The sequence below is a fragment of the Sminthopsis crassicaudata genome, chromosome 3 (genome assembly GCF_048593235.1).
Source record: "Sminthopsis crassicaudata isolate SCR6 chromosome 3, ASM4859323v1, whole genome shotgun sequence".
Lineage (NCBI taxonomy): Eukaryota > Metazoa > Chordata > Mammalia > Dasyuromorphia > Dasyuridae > Sminthopsis > Sminthopsis crassicaudata.
The window spans coordinates 634,452,334-634,470,584 of NC_133619.1; the positions used below are offsets into that span (position 1 = coordinate 634,452,334).

General features: G+C 44.5%; 1 protein-coding gene across 8 annotated transcripts in view; it reads left to right on the plus strand.

Moving 5' to 3' along the window:
- Positions 1-10,704: 10,704 nt before the first annotated feature.
- The window catches only part of LOC141564265 (cyclin-dependent kinase 11B), a 33,426-nt gene continuing 25,879 nt past the window's right edge, over positions 10,705-18,251 (plus strand). For 4 of the 8 annotated variants that reach the window (XM_074306544.1, XM_074306545.1, XM_074306547.1 and 1 more), the window contains exons 1-5: positions 10,705-10,809; positions 12,492-12,617; positions 13,666-13,781; positions 15,857-15,984; positions 16,867-17,005. In XM_074306544.1, coding sequence (XP_074162645.1) covers positions 12,507-12,617; positions 13,666-13,781; positions 15,857-15,984; positions 16,867-17,005 — 494 coding nt within the window. In that variant the 5' untranslated portion in view covers positions 10,705-10,809; positions 12,492-12,506. Of the gene's footprint in view, positions 10,810-12,491; positions 12,618-12,690; positions 12,738-13,665; positions 13,782-15,856; positions 15,985-16,866; positions 17,006-18,251 lie in introns of those variants that run through there. The other 4 variants (XM_074306549.1, XM_074306550.1, XM_074306552.1 and 1 more) reach the window with 3 other exon arrangements.

Below are 18,251 nucleotides of genomic sequence, written 5' to 3' on the forward strand. Positions count from 1 at the left end.
GGGGCTGGAACGGGGTGCTCTGCAGAAAACAAGCACCGTCACTGTCACCACGTTCTTGTGGCATGAGCTTGGGGCAGCCCAGGACGTCTGTGGATGATGTTTGGAAGCTGTGAAACTGGAGCTCAAGATCCAGGTGCCAAGGTGAATGTTTTCCTGCACATACTGCCCACAGAAATCACTGAACTTTCCCATTGGAATTTGCTAGAAAATTGAGAACCCAAGAGAGGTTTGGGTTCTCTGATTCCTACATGCCCTTAAGTGAAAAAGAAACCAAGACTCATGAATCTTGTAGATGATCACCCCTGGGGGGATTTCATGACTTTTTTTTTTCAGAATCTGTGATAAATCTTCAGTCCAGAAGGATGTTACCAGAACAGCAAAGCTGGTTGTCCTGGGGACCAGAGGTTTGCTGAAGTGATGATGGCTCTCTGTGGAACACAGGGCATTGGGAGAATGTTACCTACCTTGTGCACCCTTTTCCCACTAGTCCCTAAAGGAGGAAGATTGAGGGCAAGGACAAGAGTGGGGTCCCTGCTGTCAATACCTCCGTGCTTTGCCTTTAAAAAAAATCTCATAACATACATATAAAAAAACAAGCAAAGTAGTGGTAGATCATAGTATGAAATATGTAGGAAAAGGAGTGGTTTCATAATCTTGCTTTAAATTATAGAGTGCAATAAAGAAAGGAGCATCTCTTCCCTGACCCCCTCCACTCCAAGCTCTTTAGAAAACCATGCTTTTCTCTTGTGCTGAAGGGATTTCCCTTCCTGTCCAGTTGGCCAGCTGAGTGCACCCATGTACCAATGCCAGCAGCCCCCTGCCTCTTGATGGTTTGGGGGAGGGAATGGAATAGTAACTGCTGGTTCCTGGCTCTGGCTGATTTAAAACAGAATGTCTCATATGTTATAATTATTTGGGGTCATCTTTTAAGGATAGGTATGCTTTTTTTGGTTTAAAATTTACTGTTATATAAGGCTAATGCTGGGTAGTTTTGTTTATTTAGCATTGACAGGGTTAGAGCTACCACTACCTCCTCCCCCACTTTTGCCACTCATTGACTTTATGAAGATTTAAATTTTCTTTCTTCTTTTTCTTTCTATATGAGTTGATGAGTATAGAAAGAAAGCTGGTAAAAGGGGTTAGTGTTTACATTTTTGATTCAAATACAGTTTAAAATGATACTATGGTTAAAAAAGAAACAAATGGATAGATGAGCTTTAGAGTAGATTTCAGGGAATAAAAAAGTTATGCTTTGTAGGAAAAGCTAGAATCTCAACTAATAGCTTGTCTTCTTCCTCCCCCTCCCTTAGCTCCAAGTGGCCTAAGGAAGGACCCTAATGTTTTTTATGACTTTCCCTTCTCTTTATGAGGTGCCCCCATTTCAAAACATCTTCTCTAAAAAGTACCGTTTGCATCGTGACTCCAAAGTTACAGAAATTGGTTCAGTAGTCCAACTTCTCCCCTACTGGTGCCCTTCCCAGTGCCTATTGACCTCCCTGGAGCGATTTGTAATCGTCATAGTAGAAGGAGTTACTTTAGAATGGAGTGATTTGGAGACGATCTGTTTTTCTACAGGCTGACCTCTGAGCTTTGAGGGTCATTGAAGGGGGAAGGGGAAAAGAAAGAAATTTCAATGATATATATTATTGTAGTGCTTTCTGAAAAATATTCTTCAGATTGAAGTTTTGGGTGTCAGTGATGGTCTACACTGGCTTTTTATCCCCATGTTTAACCTGGGGAAGGAATGAGGAAAGAGATTTTCTTATAAAGGCAGTTAGTCAGTTTTTCATTCTGTAGCCTGATGATTCTCAGAATCAGCTGATTGACAGTGGGATTTTTTTTTCTGGGACTAATAACAGAGAAGAGGGCCACTTGGGGTCCTTTATATTATACTGTTCCCTTCCCCCATCTCATTTCCTCTCCCTCCTGCCCAGCTTAGCTTCCCTTAATTATCTCATCTTTCTGCTTGGCTTCTCACCTGGAAAAATGTAAAATGCTTTGACTAACTACTCTTGTAGATCATATCTTTCTGAAACAAAAGAGCAATAATTAAGTCTCATTAAGTTTTGCCTGTTTGAAATGGCTTTCCTCTGAGCAGGAGAGCAAACAGCAGGCCTTTTAGCTTGCAGAGACCTCTTCAGTTAAACTCATGTATGCAGTGGACCTTCCAGATTTGTTTACTCAGACTCAGAAGAATTTTGTTTCCGGTGACATTCCCCTTGAAACCACTTTTCCTTTTTCTCTGAAAAGAGAGGGTGAAATTAAAGAAAATTTCACTTCTTATAGCTGTGTTGGGGGCGTGGAGGGATTCTGCTGCCCTGTGAAGACAAATTTGAGATGATGTCACCAAGTTACTGAATAGATGACACGTGATAGAGACGACACGGATCTCCGGGTCTCTTCACTCAAACCGTCTTTCCTTTCTCTGCTTCTTGAAAATAACACTCAACTGGAAAGGGCTTAAAACTTTGATAGCTGATTGCCGAGTTGCCAAGAGTTGACATTTGCAAGATTTGCCACTGATCAAGAATGACAGATCCCTGGAATCTTCTCTGTGAGTCTTGAACAAGCTTCCCAAGACCTGTGTTTCCTCAGAGAGTTAAATGAGCCAGCGGCTTCTGAAACAGCTTGTAATCTAGATTTAAGAAAACAAAAAAGAAAACGCACCATCACCTCATTCTCCACTGAGTCACACAAATGCCCTTGGTAGACGTTCTGGGGTCCCTTTACACCCAGGGAATGTAAATGTACAGAGATGGTCTATTTTTGTTACTTTGGCTAAGGCATTTTAGTAATGATAGCCCATTCTACTTGAGCAGTCATCAGTGTGTCCATGGGAACAAATACATGTTTTGTTAGCATTTCACAGTTAACTTGGCACTGGTGTTCTATCTAGATTTTATGTTCGTTATCTGTGTCATTTGTGAAAGAAAAAAAAAACAAAAAACAAAACACTTAAATCCATTCTTTTGGATTTGGTCCATTTCCTTGATTGGGATAGAGATGTAGTGTGGCTGGAGTGGGGGTTGGGTCCTGGCCCCAAGAGCATGTAGAAAGGCCTACCTTCAAGCCATGCTTCTTCATTAATCTGTCATGATCCCTAAGTTACAGGGGTTGATCTACATAATTGGAAGGGTCCACATTTTTATGGGACAGTGGAGGTGGAAGGATAAGGGAATATGGCTTCTGGCCAGTCACTGCCATGTATTGTTTCCAGTTCGATCTTATAAGCATTTATTAGCCACCTACTAAACATAAGACACTAGGGATATAGCCTACCGAGCAGAAGAAAGGCAATGTGCCCTAGTAGGCAGAGGGCCATTATTGGAATCAGGGAAACCTAGGTTTAAATCCTGCCTCTTGACACTGGCTACATAACCCCTAAACTTCTTGGTGCTTCCAGGCAACTTGGAGAGTACAAGTTACAAATGAGTAGCCTATCTGCAGTGGTAAAAGGGCCTTCTACACTAAGAGTTCTTTATCTAATAAAATTTAATCCCTGTGCCCCTCCCACCCCTAATTATAAAGACAAGCAAGCAGAAAAGCTTAATGGATATGGAGTTCTACAAAATTTTTCAGAATCTATGAAGATATTTCCATTCTTTTGTTAAATTCCAATGGATGTATCTGTGGTTGACTTTTTTAAATCGGTAATTTTAAGCACAAATAAAAGTCATTGCCGAGCATAAAGGGATTATGTCAGTAACTTCCAGTTGCGTACGGAGTCTACAATCCGGATATCAAGTCTCTGTGGCTCTAGAATGGTTAAAGGAGAAGCAGGATAAGGCCTTAGTTTTCTGTCTTATTATTTGATTGCTGTTGAACTGTTGGGAGATGTGCAGGAGACTGTCCTTGACGAGGACTGTGGCTTGTCTGATAGATCCAACAGGCTGATGCATACTTAGGATTTTGAATATAGCTTTTTGAAATGCAGTGGTTGCACCCAGATTACCAATCATCCCCTCTTTCAGCGGAGACATACGGAGGGGGAGCCGACGCGGGTGCAGCCGCACTTGATCTTTTCTTCCTCTGGAAGCAGTGGGTACAATTGCTCCATTGCTGAACCTCCCTGAACAGATTTGGAATACGTGAATGAGACATCAGTTTGGAGTTTTTCTAGTTTTGAATCGAAAGCCCTGATGGTCATGGTCAACAGCAGTTGCTGTGGTATCATTCTTTCGTTCTTTTATGGGAGATGATTTATCATCATCAGTTGATTCTTCATCATGCCTTCTTTTCAATCGAAATTCTCGGAATTTCAATTCCTCTGTTATTGATCCTTCCCGCACTGTTTCCTCCTCGGGGACAGCAAGAGACATAACTCTCGGTGTTCTTCCTTCTTGGAACTCCTCCAGAGATGTTGGAGGGAATTTCTGTATTCCAGATCTTTGGCTTGTGAAATGGGAGAATGACCCATTGGTCGAGGTCTCATGCTCCATGATAAGCTACTGGACGAGCTTGGTGAGAGCTCTGACATCCTGGTGAGACTTAATTAGTTCTCTGTGATCTTCTCAGTGTGGATATTCACTGCAGTCATTATCCACACACAGCTCGCTCATACTCTTCAGTGTCGGTGAGCTCACAAAAAGTTGAAGGGGGAGCAAGCCAGTGTGCCAGAGACCTTCCTCAAATTTGACTGATGATGTGACAGTATCCTTCCCTTTCATAACACTGGCTCATCTCTTTCCTTTTTTTCCCCGTCAAGCATCTTCAGTTGGCATAGAAAGCTTTTATTTAAAAACCCCAGTGATCATTTTATTCCTATGAGCTGTAGTTCCACATGTCTAGAGTGTTGGGGACCCTCTCATATAGGTATCTTTTTGATTTTAAAGACAATACAACATGGCAGTCAGAACTGTGTAAAGACCATGTCAAAAACAAGTTGTCTCTTACACCCCTTCTGTTCCCAATGTCCATTAATTTTCAAAGCTATTTCCAAACCATTGGGTTCTCTATTCTATGCTCACAATTTGGTATGAATTGTCCCACAGAAAAATGTTGGATCATTTGTAGTGTTAAAGCAAGTACCATATGGCTTTTGCATTTGGCAAGTGATGCTATGATTTGAAGCCAGAAAGTAGTTCCTTTGCTTCCTCAGGTAGAAAAGGGAAATAAAGGTAGGACTATGGACCAGGGATCATTTCTTTCTTGCTTTAAGCCAACCCAGAATTAAGGGGTTGATGTTTTTGGAGCTGATCTGCACACTTCCAGGTTTGGGGTGCTTCCTTCTCTTATTGGATAAAGTTAGTCAAGCCTCTGAACTCTGTTTTTCTCTTTGCCAGCCAATGCCCCATGCACCTTGGTGCCAGATGCTCTGGTTCCAGTTTTGCTTTACAGACTGCCTTAGGAACACTGGTCTCCCCTTTCTCTCTTCCTCCTTTTATAATTTAGAATGGTGAGATACTACCTTAGAGATGGGACTTCGGTGCTTTGCCCAGATACCTAAATTTCATCTGGGGGAAAAAAAAAACCTGCAACCTCTGCAGTCCTCTAGAACATTTTTTTTTTCTATTTTGGGGCACCATAGCCCAGCTTTGATCTGTTACTCTCAACCCTCTTTAAGTGTTGGTAAGATGCGCCACCATTTAGACATGAGATGAAAAGGTCAATAAAAAAGCTCTTTGCTAGGGAGGGCACAGGGCCTGGCCCTAGGATCATAGGGACCAAGTTAGTGATGAGCGATTGTTGGCGAGGAAGTGAGCCAGTTTGTGGGTTTGACCATAGGTGTTTATATCCTACTCTTAATCATCGGTTACCATCCTGATGATGTGCCGAGACCTCTCAAGTTCCCCAAACACCCATAAACTAGGGTCGCTTCACTCAGGAAAGCCACCCACAAACAGCTTACTCAGTAAGCATCCTTAGTTGAATGGGGGCTAGCCAAGAAACCACTTGTTTGGTTGGTTCATTTGATCCTTCAGCAGCCTACATATGTTCTGTTCTACCTTTGAGAAACCACAACTTTTTTCCCTTGGACCTTTGAATATTCCTTTTTTTTTTTTTCTTTTTTTTTTTTCTTAAAGGCAGTTAAGGATAAGTGATTTGCTCAGGATCACACAGCTAGGAGGTGTTTGAGGTCACATTTGAACTCAGGTTCTTGTGACTCCAGGGCCAGTGCTTTATCCACTGCACCTCTCCCTTGGCAGCTTGTGAGTCTTAACCAAATTAAAAGCTGTGCATTTGAGGAAAGGTCCTAAGTGCTATATCCTTGGCTCTTTACAAATTGTTTCCTCTGAGAGTCAAACCATGTGTAGTATTCTGCCTGTTGGGTTCATAAGGACTAGAATGTAGGAAGGTATGGTAGAGGGAAAGAAAGAGAACACTTAAATTTGCCTTAAGCAGCTGTGGTTGCAGAGAGATTCTAAAACTTCCTTGAAACAAAGGAAACCCCCCCCAACCCCCATCGAGTCCACATACCACCAAGTGGAAGAATCAATCCTTTCTGGCTGTCCAGATGCCAACAAGGGAGTTCCAAGTTCCAGACTTGCCACACCACAGTTTTTAAGTGTCTCTGTGTACAAATGGGAATTATTTTTTAAATAGTGAGTTTTCCATTTTGAGAAACTTGAAAATAGCAACAGTAACTGCTTCTTCTACACTTGAGCCAAACTGTTATTAAGCCAAACCCACAACAAGGAGAACAAAAATCACACCATACAAGATGTTTATAGGTATTTTGTACATTGCCTCTGGCAGTATTCCTGTAACTTAAGTTTGTTTCTTTCTCTTATGATGTTCTTCCTGTGTGATTTGGTTTGTCACTGTTTTAATTCTTTTGTGTGGTAATTGGTTGATAACTGATAAATCCTGTGGATGCCTCTTGGCTGTTCTTTTGTTATGAGTAAAACTGACAGGTTAGTTTCTTTTCATGAGCATTGTTCTGGAAAAGTCAAATAAAATCGATATTTGTGCTTCTATATTTGGTCTTTTATTTTGTATTTCACTTGGGGGCTCTGTCAAAATTATCTGAACTGGTTTCTTGGTGATTGTATTGCTAAAGAGCAACATGCTGCAACAAGGAGTTTAGTTTTAATGAATAGACACTTATACCAAAGAAACAAGGTTTATTTTAATAAAAGAAAGACATATCACCAAATCATATGGGAACACCTACATCTGGATCACACAGATTGCCAATTGGGAGTGTTGTGGGCAATGTGTCTGTTTCATGGTTCTGCTTTTTATAGTTTGGTTTTTTTTTTTTTAATAGTTTAATAGAGATCTATTTTTTCTCAAGTTTTATGATACCTGACAAACATCCTGGTTATTTAGGATGTTTTGTTCACTGGAAGTAGGTCAGAAAACATCCATCAAGGTCATATTCAACCATGGGGATACCAATATTATTTTCTTTCCATTTAAATCACCAATCAGTTTGTTGTTGTTGTTTTTTTTTTTTTCTGAGGCTGGAGTTAAGTGACTTGCCCAGGGTCACACAGCTAGGAAGTGTCCTCCTGAATTCAAGGCTGGTGCTCTATCCACTGCGTCATCTAGCTGCCCCACCAATCATTGTTTCATATAGAACTTTGAATAATTAAAAATAAGTTTTTGCAGTTTTTCCAAATTCAATCATCTCTCCTTCTCTTTTAAACAAATTCATTGTCTAGGAGAGTAAGAAAAATAATCTGCAAAGATTGTCCACCATCTTTTCATCTCTCCATCATGGGCTTCACCTTGCTTTTTTTTTTTTTTTTAATTAAAGCTTTTTCAGATATTTTCTTAGAACAAGGGAGTCATGCATCAAACATGTTCCCACAATATTGAGCCTATATAATAAGGTCTAATGCAGATTAAGATGGAAGAGTATTATATTGATTATTCCCTTTCAGTGATTTTCCAGTTCCCATTATGAAAAGGATCCACCAGCCTTGAAAGAATTTAGACCATACTCTGATAGTGTGTGTAGATAAACATCTTTCTAGATCGTTTAAGAAAAAGATTTTTCAAACAGATCAAAAAGAAAGGTGCTAAATTCTCTCCCACCTCACATCAGTAAGCATACATCTTCCAATTCCTCAGCTTCTCCCATTTGGTGCAAAGTTATGTATGAACATGACTTTGTTGCAAATTTAAGCTCTTAAATTCAATAATCTCTGTGATTTCCTCATTCAAGCGATGGACTGAGACAGGATTGGGAGCCATAGATGTCCCTGCAGCAGCCTTCATTTAAATGACAATTTCTGTCCACTTAGGCGTCCGCAGATTAGTCTATCCTCTGCTGTAGTTACTGCATCTCTGGGGTAATGTATTCACTTCTGGGCACACTGACAAGCTGTCCCAAGATCATCAAAATGGCAAGGGAGGATTGGAAGACCTTGAAAGAACTGAAGGTGTGAATGAAGATGATGATCACTTTCTGATTATTGCAAAGGGGGTCTTGCTGAATTAGTTTTGTTCTTCTTCCCAGACTAGGAACAATGAATGGAAATTTAAAAGAGGAAGGGAGGTTGCAGTTTAAGGTTAAAACTCTTCTTTTTTAACAGTGAGAGTTGTCCAAAAGTGAGAAGCTCTTTCCTGAAGGACTTCAGGCAACAACTGGGTGACTTCTTGTTGGACGCTGTGGAAATCAAATCTCAAATCCAGTTGGAAATGGAAATCCTTACGGGCCACACAAAGACTTAGGAAATCACATATTAACCATAGTTTTAAATTTTTTTAATTCATAGTCTCTTACTGGCATCAGACCTTAAGTTCCCTTCAAACCGATTCTCTGATTCTTTATCCATGAATTTCATTTCCTTTTATTACCAAAAAGAAGCCTTGAAATACTAACCCTGCATGAAGAGAAAGAGCTGATTGGCTATTACGTTAGATTTTTTAACATGCATTTGTATATTTATCCCTATGTACGGTCCTGTACATAGTTCTCGCGGCCTTTCCCTGGCTTTAAGTCCCAACTAGTCTTACCTCCGGCAGGAAGCCATCCCCAGCACCTCTCCATTACAGTGCCTTCCCTTGGAATTATTTCCAAGTTTTCCTTCACATGTTGTCTCCCCTTTAGATCATCAAATCTCCAAAGACAGTCTGCCTTTTGCCTCTTATTGTATCCCGAGCACTAAGTGTCTGGCATATAGAAGGTGCTTAATAAATGTTTATTGGTTGATTGTTATAGCACTACAGCCCTTAAAAACAAAACAAAAACAACCGCCCTCTGTAAAATCCAGGCAGCTTTCTGGAGGTCCTCGGGATCAGCCCGGCCTTGGTCTTAGTGGAGGAGTGAAGGAGGCAGGAGGGCTGCCACGTCAAAGATGGAAGGTCCCATTTCCAGTCCTCAGCCCTTATGTACCTTAGTACAATGACATCATTACAGAATTCTGTGCGAACTAGAGAACCACCATCTCATCAGTTCCACTGTTAACACCTGTTTCAAGTATCCATCTCCGGAGCCCTCGCAACCCTCCTTGAAGAAGCATTTATTAAGCGCTTTCTGTATGCCAGGCAGCATGCAAAGTGCTTTACAACGCTACCTCATTTAATTCTAGTCACGACCCTGAACAGTCGATAGGTGCGGTTATTCCCATTTTTACAAATGAGGAAACTGAGGCAGAATTGAAGGGCATCACACAGGCCAGCGTGATGATGCAGCAAACCAGGTCCAAGCCCTTAATGGACATAAGGAAACAGACTCTGAATTACTGCCCAAGCAGCCTTATCTCCACAAGGGCATCTTCGGCCTAAAAGGCGCCGGCGAATCCCTGGCACTGACAAACTGCTCTTTGCCAGTCCTCCCCCCCCCCCCCCCCCCCCCCCCCCCCCCCCCCCCCCCCCCCCCGTCGGGGAGCCCAAGGCCGTTAGACGCCAAGCCTCCGGGCTATTTCTCCTCACTCTCAGTAGTCCTTCAAGCCCGCCGCCGGAGCGCAGGACCCTTAGAACGGCCGCCTCAGGGCGCTTCCCCCCTTTAACGCGGAGTTCCTTTGGGAGACGCGGCCAGCTCTTTTCTCAGGGCTCAGACTCCCTCCTGGAGATTACCCGAGAACATTTACACCCCCCCCCCCCCCCCCCCCGTCTGGATTTGATCTGAGATTCTGAGACCCCTCCCAACCCGTCTGAAACCCCCACGTAGGGGGGGGGTCGCCTCAACTCCTGTCTCCTAACACTTGGTGACCTGCCCAGGAAAGTCCTGCAGCCCCCGACATTTTGGGGCCCAGCGCTTCCGTCCCCGAACCCCATCAGAGGTACCGCCCGGTCAAGTCCCGGGTATTCCCACGCAGGAGGAACAGGAAAAGATGTAGATGACCTGCGGCCCCCGTCTCCTGCCAAAGGCCGGAGAGAGAAGCCCCCAACACGCAGCTGGGCTGGAACGGGGGGGGGTTCAAGTCCCGCCGGCCCACTCTGCAGAGGAGGAAACTGACCACCGAAGGTTAAAGGACTTTCACGGGTGGCGGGGGGAGGGGCTGGGGGGGAAGCCGGAGCTCCCGACTTTAGTCCCGCAAAGAGAGGATGGGGGAGGGGATGCTCCAGCTGTTCCCGCAGATTCCCGCCAGCTGCTGCCACTCCAGCGGGAAACGGGTGGTGGTGGGTTTCGTTTTTTCCCCGGGGAGGCTGAGAGAAATAAGCACCCAACCTGAAAGACTTTTCACGAGTCTCAGCCGACGCTGCTGGCGAAAGTGCAACGCGCGAAACTCGGGTTGGCTCTTGAACGTCTCAGCTCCTCCCCCCCCCGCCCCCGCTGCAAGCCTCGCGCTCCACGACGTCACCGGTTCGCGTCGCAGCCGGAAGTGACGCGCTTCTCCCGCGCCTGATGCTGGTTCTCCTCAGTCTCCGGGTCCGGCGGCGGCGGCGGCGGTGGTGGCGGCGGCAGGCGCGGTGGTAAGTGTCTGGGCCCGGGACCGCTGGGGAGAGGCCGGACTTGGGGTCGAGGCCTCCTGGGAGATCTGCGGATCCGCCTGTCTGCCGTCCTGAGCGCGGCCCTGGGAGGGTTCCGGGCGCGGGGCCTGTGGCGGGGCCGCGGCCGGGCCCGCCTCCGGACCTCCGGGAGACGTTCCCTGCTCTCGGCCCCCGCCCCCCCCGCGCGGGCTCCCAGCCTCCGGCTCGAGGCGACCTTAGGAGTCGCGGAGCGGCCCGATTCATAGATAGGCGTTCTTGTGGCCGCCCCTCCCCCACGACCCCACCCCCGCAGTCAGTTTCGGGGAGGGGGGGGGCTGGGTTACTTCTTTAGCCGCCCCCCGCTCAGTTTCCTTCTCTGAGAAATAGGGCGGTTGTGGGTCTCCAGGGAAAGACAGCGCCTAAGTGAGAAAGTTTCTAGGAAGTTCCTTCTGGGTCCGACAGACCCACGAATGGGGAGTTTGTCCTCGGAGGACCGGGGTCAGGTGTCCAGCCGACAGCCCGACCTCGCCGCCGCCCCGCGGGACCGAGAGAAGAGCGGCGGGGCCTCAGACGTCCCTGCTTCCGGGCTCTGCCGACAAGGGAACCGCGGCGGCCCGGGTCCCTCCCTTCTCCTGCCGCGGGACATGGGAGGCCGAGCATTGTGACTGGAGGCGGCGTGGGCGCAGCGGGACCGCGGGATCTGGCTTGTGCCGGGGCTCGGACACTGCCCGCCGCTTCCTGGCCAGCGTGGCACTGAGTGTGTGGGAGGAGCGGCCGAAAAGAGAGCAGCTGGTTCCATAGCGCGGAGGAGCCCCGGACACCCCCAGCGTCAGACAGAGGGACGCCCCCCACAAGGGAGGGACCGAGGCTTCCGGCGGTCACTCCTCCGGGAAGGGTCTGAGGTAGGGTGCCAGCGCCGGAGTGGACCCGCCCAGGGGACTGGGCGCCCGGCTGGCCCTGGAACGTTCTTCACTCCGTCAGAGGAAGCAGGTGCAGAAGCAAGTTCGGAGCCCGAAGACCGGGGTGTGGATCCCGTCAGTGCGGCCTGGCTCACGTGCTGCTTTACTCCGGACCAGCCCAGCCCCGGCAGGCCGGGGCTGGGAGGCAGTGTTGCCGGTGCAACCCGTTTTACAGATGAGGAGAGTGAGGCGGCCTTTCTGCCCTGCGTTCTGTGCCTCACCCGCTTAGAGCGCCTGGGTGGCCTTGGGCAAGGCCTCTCTCAGCTGTCAGTCTGTGGTCCCCGAGGGCTTCCCGAGGAGAAGGTGACGGGAATTCAGCAGGTTGGAGGCGGGGCAGTCATGGCACAAAGAGTAACATCTGCACATCCCGGAGCTGGAGGCCGGGCCTGTAGGGTACAAGGACATAAGTGAGGCCGGGAAAACCCTCTCTGGGCTCTGTGAAGAGAGAGGCTGAGAAATAGAAACACTCCCCGATCCTCTTTGATTCTGTCTGTGGCCCAGGTTTTCTCACTTTCCCCCTTCTCAGAGAGCTCCTGCTGGTCCCTTCTGTGAGGGCTCTCACGAGGGCTCCTGTGAGAGCGTGTTCAGGGGTGCGGCCTATTTTATAAAAAGCTCTTGAAGCAGAACCGTGGCCTTCACGCTCCCGCAGATAGGACGGGAGGCATCTCCACCCACACGGGGCTGTGTCTGGCTTCTCCTTCACTCTCCAATGTTTTCTTCTTTCAGTGTGTCTTAACTCAAATGGGTGATGAAAAGGATTCTTGGAAAGTGAAAACTTTAGATGAAATTCTTCAGGAAAAGAAGCGAAGGAAGGAACAAGAAGAGAAGGCAGAGATAAAACGCATAAAAAATGTAAGCCACGTTTTTTTAAGTCAGTGGTTTGTAAAAAGGAAGTTTAATGTCTTTGCACTCATTTTTCCATTAGAATCTCGCTTCTTCGGTGAAGTGGTTTTGTACTTCCAAATGTCACAGGTGAGCCATAGTCTCTTTAAAAAGTTACCAAAACCCCATCTGATTTCTCAGTTTATCTCAAAGATAACAAACTAAAGCTATCTCTAGATCAGGGGTTCTTAACCTCGGGTTCTTGAATATATTTTTAAAATGCTTTTATAATTCAATATTATTTTGTTTTCTCTGTAATCCTATGTGTTTTACTTTATGCATTTAAAAGTCATTTGATTCTCAAAAAAGGTCCATAGTCTTCACAAGACTACCAAAGGGGTACGTGATGCAGAAAAAGGTTAAGAACCCTTAGGCTACATGAAGATTGGTTTGGAGAATAAAGTCTTGGGGACCTAACATCATTACTGAATATTTCTAAGTGCCATTGGATTAATGTTTTTAATTCTTTTCACGCTTACACTTACAAATAATTCTATTTATAAGATTGACAAAATATTGCTTTGAGAAATTAACAACAGTATTAATTTGCAAAATAGTGTGCTCCAAAGAGCTTTTAAGTAAATGGGCAGCGTATTTCAGGTATAATGGCGCCTTCAGTAATGTGCACGCCAGGGAGTTTTATCCCTGCTTTAGCTTTTCTTTCTACGTATGTGGGGGTCTAGGAATCTAGATAGTAACTGAAGAAGAAAACTGCCACCTCTCTCATGGAACTCAATGCTCTTCTGTACTTTGCTCACAGTCTGTCTCACTGACTCTACCTCTAAAGAAATCTACTTAGGGTTTATACAACTTTCTTCATTACCAAGATTGCAGACACTAAGAGACATTTTATGTTCCTAATGAAAAAGTTTAATTTTTGTGTTTTATTGACATGTTGAAATTTGTAAAAAAAAAATTTGTGTTTGAGGTCATTGGTGAAGCTAACTTGAATGTCATTTTTCAAAAAGTAAAATGTTTGGGTTTTTTTTTTTTTTTTTTCTTCCTGTTTTCCTTTTAGTCTGATGATCGGGATTCCAAGCGGGATTCCCTTGAAGAGGGGGAGCTGAGAGATCACCGCATGGAGATAACGATCAGGAACTCTCCTTACAGGAGGGAAGATTCTATGGAAGACAGGTATAGAGACAAGGGCAGCGTGTGGGGACTGCCTGAAACTGAATGGGAGACTTATGGAAAGGCCTTGGTCCTGCCACATTTTTCAGTCTTTAAGTTCCTAATGGTTATTTTGAAAAGCTGTGTCATGGGCATTGATCACCAGTCTGAGTCATGTGGCTAGATCATTTACTTCATCCTTCTCCTAAATTACTTGCTTCTTCCATGCTTGAAAACTTATAAACAAAAACAACAATTGGCATTTATATGCATGTTGAAGCTTGTAAAGTACTCTTCATGTAGAGCTTCCTTTAAGCCATTACCTGTGGCATAGATGCTACAGCCTCAGTATTACAGATAAGAAAACAGAAGGTGGGTGTCAGAGGCAAGCTATATAATGAATGTGAAATAATATTTAAACAGTAACAGTTCTATTTAAAACCCACAATGTCTTATATTTCCAACATATTGGTTCTAATTTCTTTTTTTCTTTTTCTTTTTTTTTTGCTGGGGCAATTAAGGTTAAGTGATTAGCCCAGGGTCACCCAGCTAGTTAGTGTTTAAATGTCTAAGGTCAGCTTTGAACTCAGGTCCTCCTGACTTCAGGGCTGGTGCTCTATCCACTGCACCACCTAGCTGCCTCTGGTTCTAATCTCTTAGAAAAAGTAGAAAGGATTGCCTGAGCAAAGCTACTGTTTTGCATATGTAGTATCATAGTGGGCTTGTTTTACTGTCGTATTATTTCCCAGGCCAGTTCTCATAGGAACTGATGAGGTTAATCCAGCCAACACAGGAAACTTGAGAGCATTGGTCCTAGATTTGAAAAACCTTTGTTCTTGAATTTGCTCCTGCACTTATTAGCCATCTCTTGTGTCATTTCTAGAGAGGTGGACAGTCACTCCCTCAATCTTCGGTTTCAGTTCTGTGAAAGAGATATACTATTCATATTGCTCCTTCACACGGGTCTGTCATACAGAAAGCACTTTTAAAATCTTAAACTCTATCCAGTCTCAGATACTTAATACTTATTAGCTTTGTGACCCTGGGCAAGTAAGTCACTTAAAACCAATTGCCTTGCAATAAAATAAATAAAAGCTAAAACTTTATGCTTTATTATTCAAGTCTTTTTAATTCTTGATGTTATAAATGTAGTGGGATTACTAGCAATCTGAAATAATGTGGGGTGGTACTGTGCCTTGCATGTGGTGGTCACTTAATATCTGGTCATTGATTGTTTTTCATTTAATAATTGTTAATAATAATAGCTAACATTTAATAACATCTCCTATGTGCCTGGCACTATGCTAAAGACTTTACATGTAGCTCACTCAAACTTCACATAGCACCCTGGGAAATGTCATCCTCATTTTGTAGATGAGAGAACTGAGGCGAGTTCCTTTGCCCAGGGTCAGAGAACCTACTGAGCTGTTTAGATAGAACTTGGATAGAATATGGAGCTGTAGGATTTTTAGAGGAGTCACCTAGACCTTAGCTCCTTACAACCATAGGTCATGACGCCATAGGAAGTCTTATAACTGAATGTGGGCTTATGAATTAATGATTTATTATCCATAAATGTTTGATTTGTTTACCGGTTTTATATTCCTGTAATACCCAGAATCTTTGTAAAAAAGGGGTCATGAATGGAAAAAGTTTAAGAAGCCCTAGGCTAGATTCTAAAAGATGAGAAAAGCCAGAGCTTGTCAGTGCAGCATCAAGTCTGGAAGCCTTTTCCATTGGCTCTCTGTGCTTTCCCCTGTTCCCTGCATTCATCCCCTCCTTACTTGGAGGAGAGGAAAGCCTTCTGTGGAAGAGCAGGGCCTGGAGAAGAGGTATGTTTTGGTGATGTCTCTAAATCTACCAGGAAGTCTTTTCCTTTCATTTTTGACCTGGCCCTATCCTCTACAGAAAAACCATTTTGCTGTGATTTCAATTTCTAGAGCCTTTCTACCTTTTCCACCTGCATAGGAAAGCCATGCCTCTTGATGTCTTTTTATATATTTTGTGGCCACACTTGTAATTGAGATGTCTAATATTGTAGTGTGTTTTAAGTGCACTGTTGTAGGTGGGGTAATTGCTGTTTTGCTTTGTGATCTTAGAGGAGAAGAAGATGATTCCTTGGCCATCAAACCACCCCAGCAGATGTCACGTAAGGAGAAAGCTCATCATAGAAAGGACGAAAAAAGGAAAGAGAAACGTCGTCATCGCAGTCACTCGGCAGAGGGAGGTACAGAGCTGCTTTTCTTTTGCTTACCAAGTTAATTTGGATTTACTTTATTCTTCAGTTCAGACATCATCCTTTCATAGAATTTTCTCTTGCGGTTTTATATTGCTTTGTCCCTAGGTATGATTTGATCTGGTAAAATGTGTTAGGTTCAGAGTATAGAACTCCCATCCCTATCTAAGCTGCTTAATAATAATTAAGGCACTTAGAGGCAGGCTGTGTACTTTGATAATAATTATTATTAAGTCACTTTAAACATAATAATTTACATTCCATTCTGTTGTCACTTGTCATTGAGAAAGATGATCTGTCAAATGAATGGCTCAGAGACCAGAATGCCCTGCTTCCCCTTGTCTGGCTGGCCCTTTTCTGGGCTCTTCTCAGGCAGCTGTTTCCTCCCATCCGTTCTTGTTGCCAGCCATTTGTCTTCCATTTATAGAATACTTTGCAATTTACAAATGTTTCCATTATTATATCACATTTCATTATCTTAATTAATCCTTGAAACAGGTAGCTGGGGCAGGAATTATTATCTATTTTTTTCCTGACAAGGAAACCGAAAGGATTGAAGCAGTTCTGACTTGCCCAGAGTCACAGTAAGTGACATAGCTAGATCGAGGACCTGGGCCCCAGCTCAGGGGCAAGGGGAAGGGCAGGCATCGAAGAATACTTAGTGTGGACCACATTTGAGATGGATTTATTAACTGACATTTTGGTTAGAAATCCGACTGAAGGTCCTGATCATATAAAAGAAGAATCATGACTCCTATCAAAGGGAGTTGCTTTCTCATATGCTTTACATGTGTCTCTAACTGATATTTTAAATTAAATTCCTGGAACTTAAGAATATTCCTATGAGTGTGACAGGATGTTTCCCCTCATTAGGGAAGCATGCCAGGGTGAAAGAGAAGGAACGAGAACATGAGCGGCGGAAAAGGCATCGGGAGGAGCAGGATAAAGCGCGGCGGGAATGGGAAAGGCAGAAAAGGAGGGAGATGGCTCGGGAACATTCCAGGAGGGAGAGGTGAGAGCGTTTAGTTAGTTAACCAACCCTTCAAGCACTTAGCACAGTGCCTGGCACACAGTAAGTGCTATATCAATGCTAGTTGCTATCATCATGAACTTTGTGGTTAATGTTATTGTGATATATAAAACGCAGAACACAGTACTGAGCACTGTGCTAAGGAGTACAAAAATAGTACCAAGGCTCCTTACAGTCAAGGAATGAAAAGACATAAGAATAATTTAAAAAGCAACATATCTATAAGGACAAAGGAGTGTCATTTGGGCTCGATCATAAGTGCTAAGTGAACAAAGATTAGAAATCAATGTGGGATAACATTAAACAGTGAACACTTCCTAGGGAAACAGGAAATGAAAGAGAAAAGAATAGTCTAGAGTGGTATTGTAAATGAAGCCACAGCAAAGGAGCCGGCTGAGGAGTACCGGGAGGTGAGGGACAGTACCTGGTGGCTGCTTGCTAATGAGCCTCCTTCAGCACCAGTTTAAGAGAGGAATCCAAGTCCTCAGTCAGGCTAAACTAGAGAAGGAGAAGCTGGTGGGGGGAGAGGACTGAAGGAGGGCTGCTGAAACAGCACGGGTGATGGCACTGGGAGCCCTGTAACAACCCCTGACAACCCTGTGAGGTAGGTGCCCTCATCCTTCTCCCCAGAGTTCCTAGCTAGAGGACCATAGAGGGGAGAGGAGAGGCAGAAATAATCCAAATTTAGAAAAACAACACTGATGAGAACTAAATTACAACCCTGGGCTGGGCACAAAGAAGAGACTTTGTCTCCCCTCATAGAGTTCCTATTAGAAGGGACATGCAATATATAAACCAATCGATACCAATACCAACCAGCCAGGTGGTACAGTAGTTAGAGCAACCAGAAGACCCCAGTTTGAATCCTGCCTCAAATACCTAGATGACCCCTGGGCAAGTTGATTAGCTCTCTCAGCTTCAGTATCTACACTCATTGGGTTCCATAAGTGATTGCTCTTTAAAGTTACACTAGGGAAAAAGTGATAATTTTCTGGGAGGGGAGTAGAGAAATTGGCATCAAGGAAAGCTTCATGGGAGAGGGACTCAGAACTCTGGTTCCAAAAGTGGGACCAGATCATGTTGAGGGAAAGCAAGGCCAGTCCGTGTGGTCAGAGCAGAGAGTTTTGCCACAAAGGTGGTGCCGGGCTGGGGAGTTCTGGGCCAAGGAGCTTAAACTGTTTGGGATGCAGTGAGGGCTTGAGAGAAGAGGGTCACCCTTCGGTCCTTT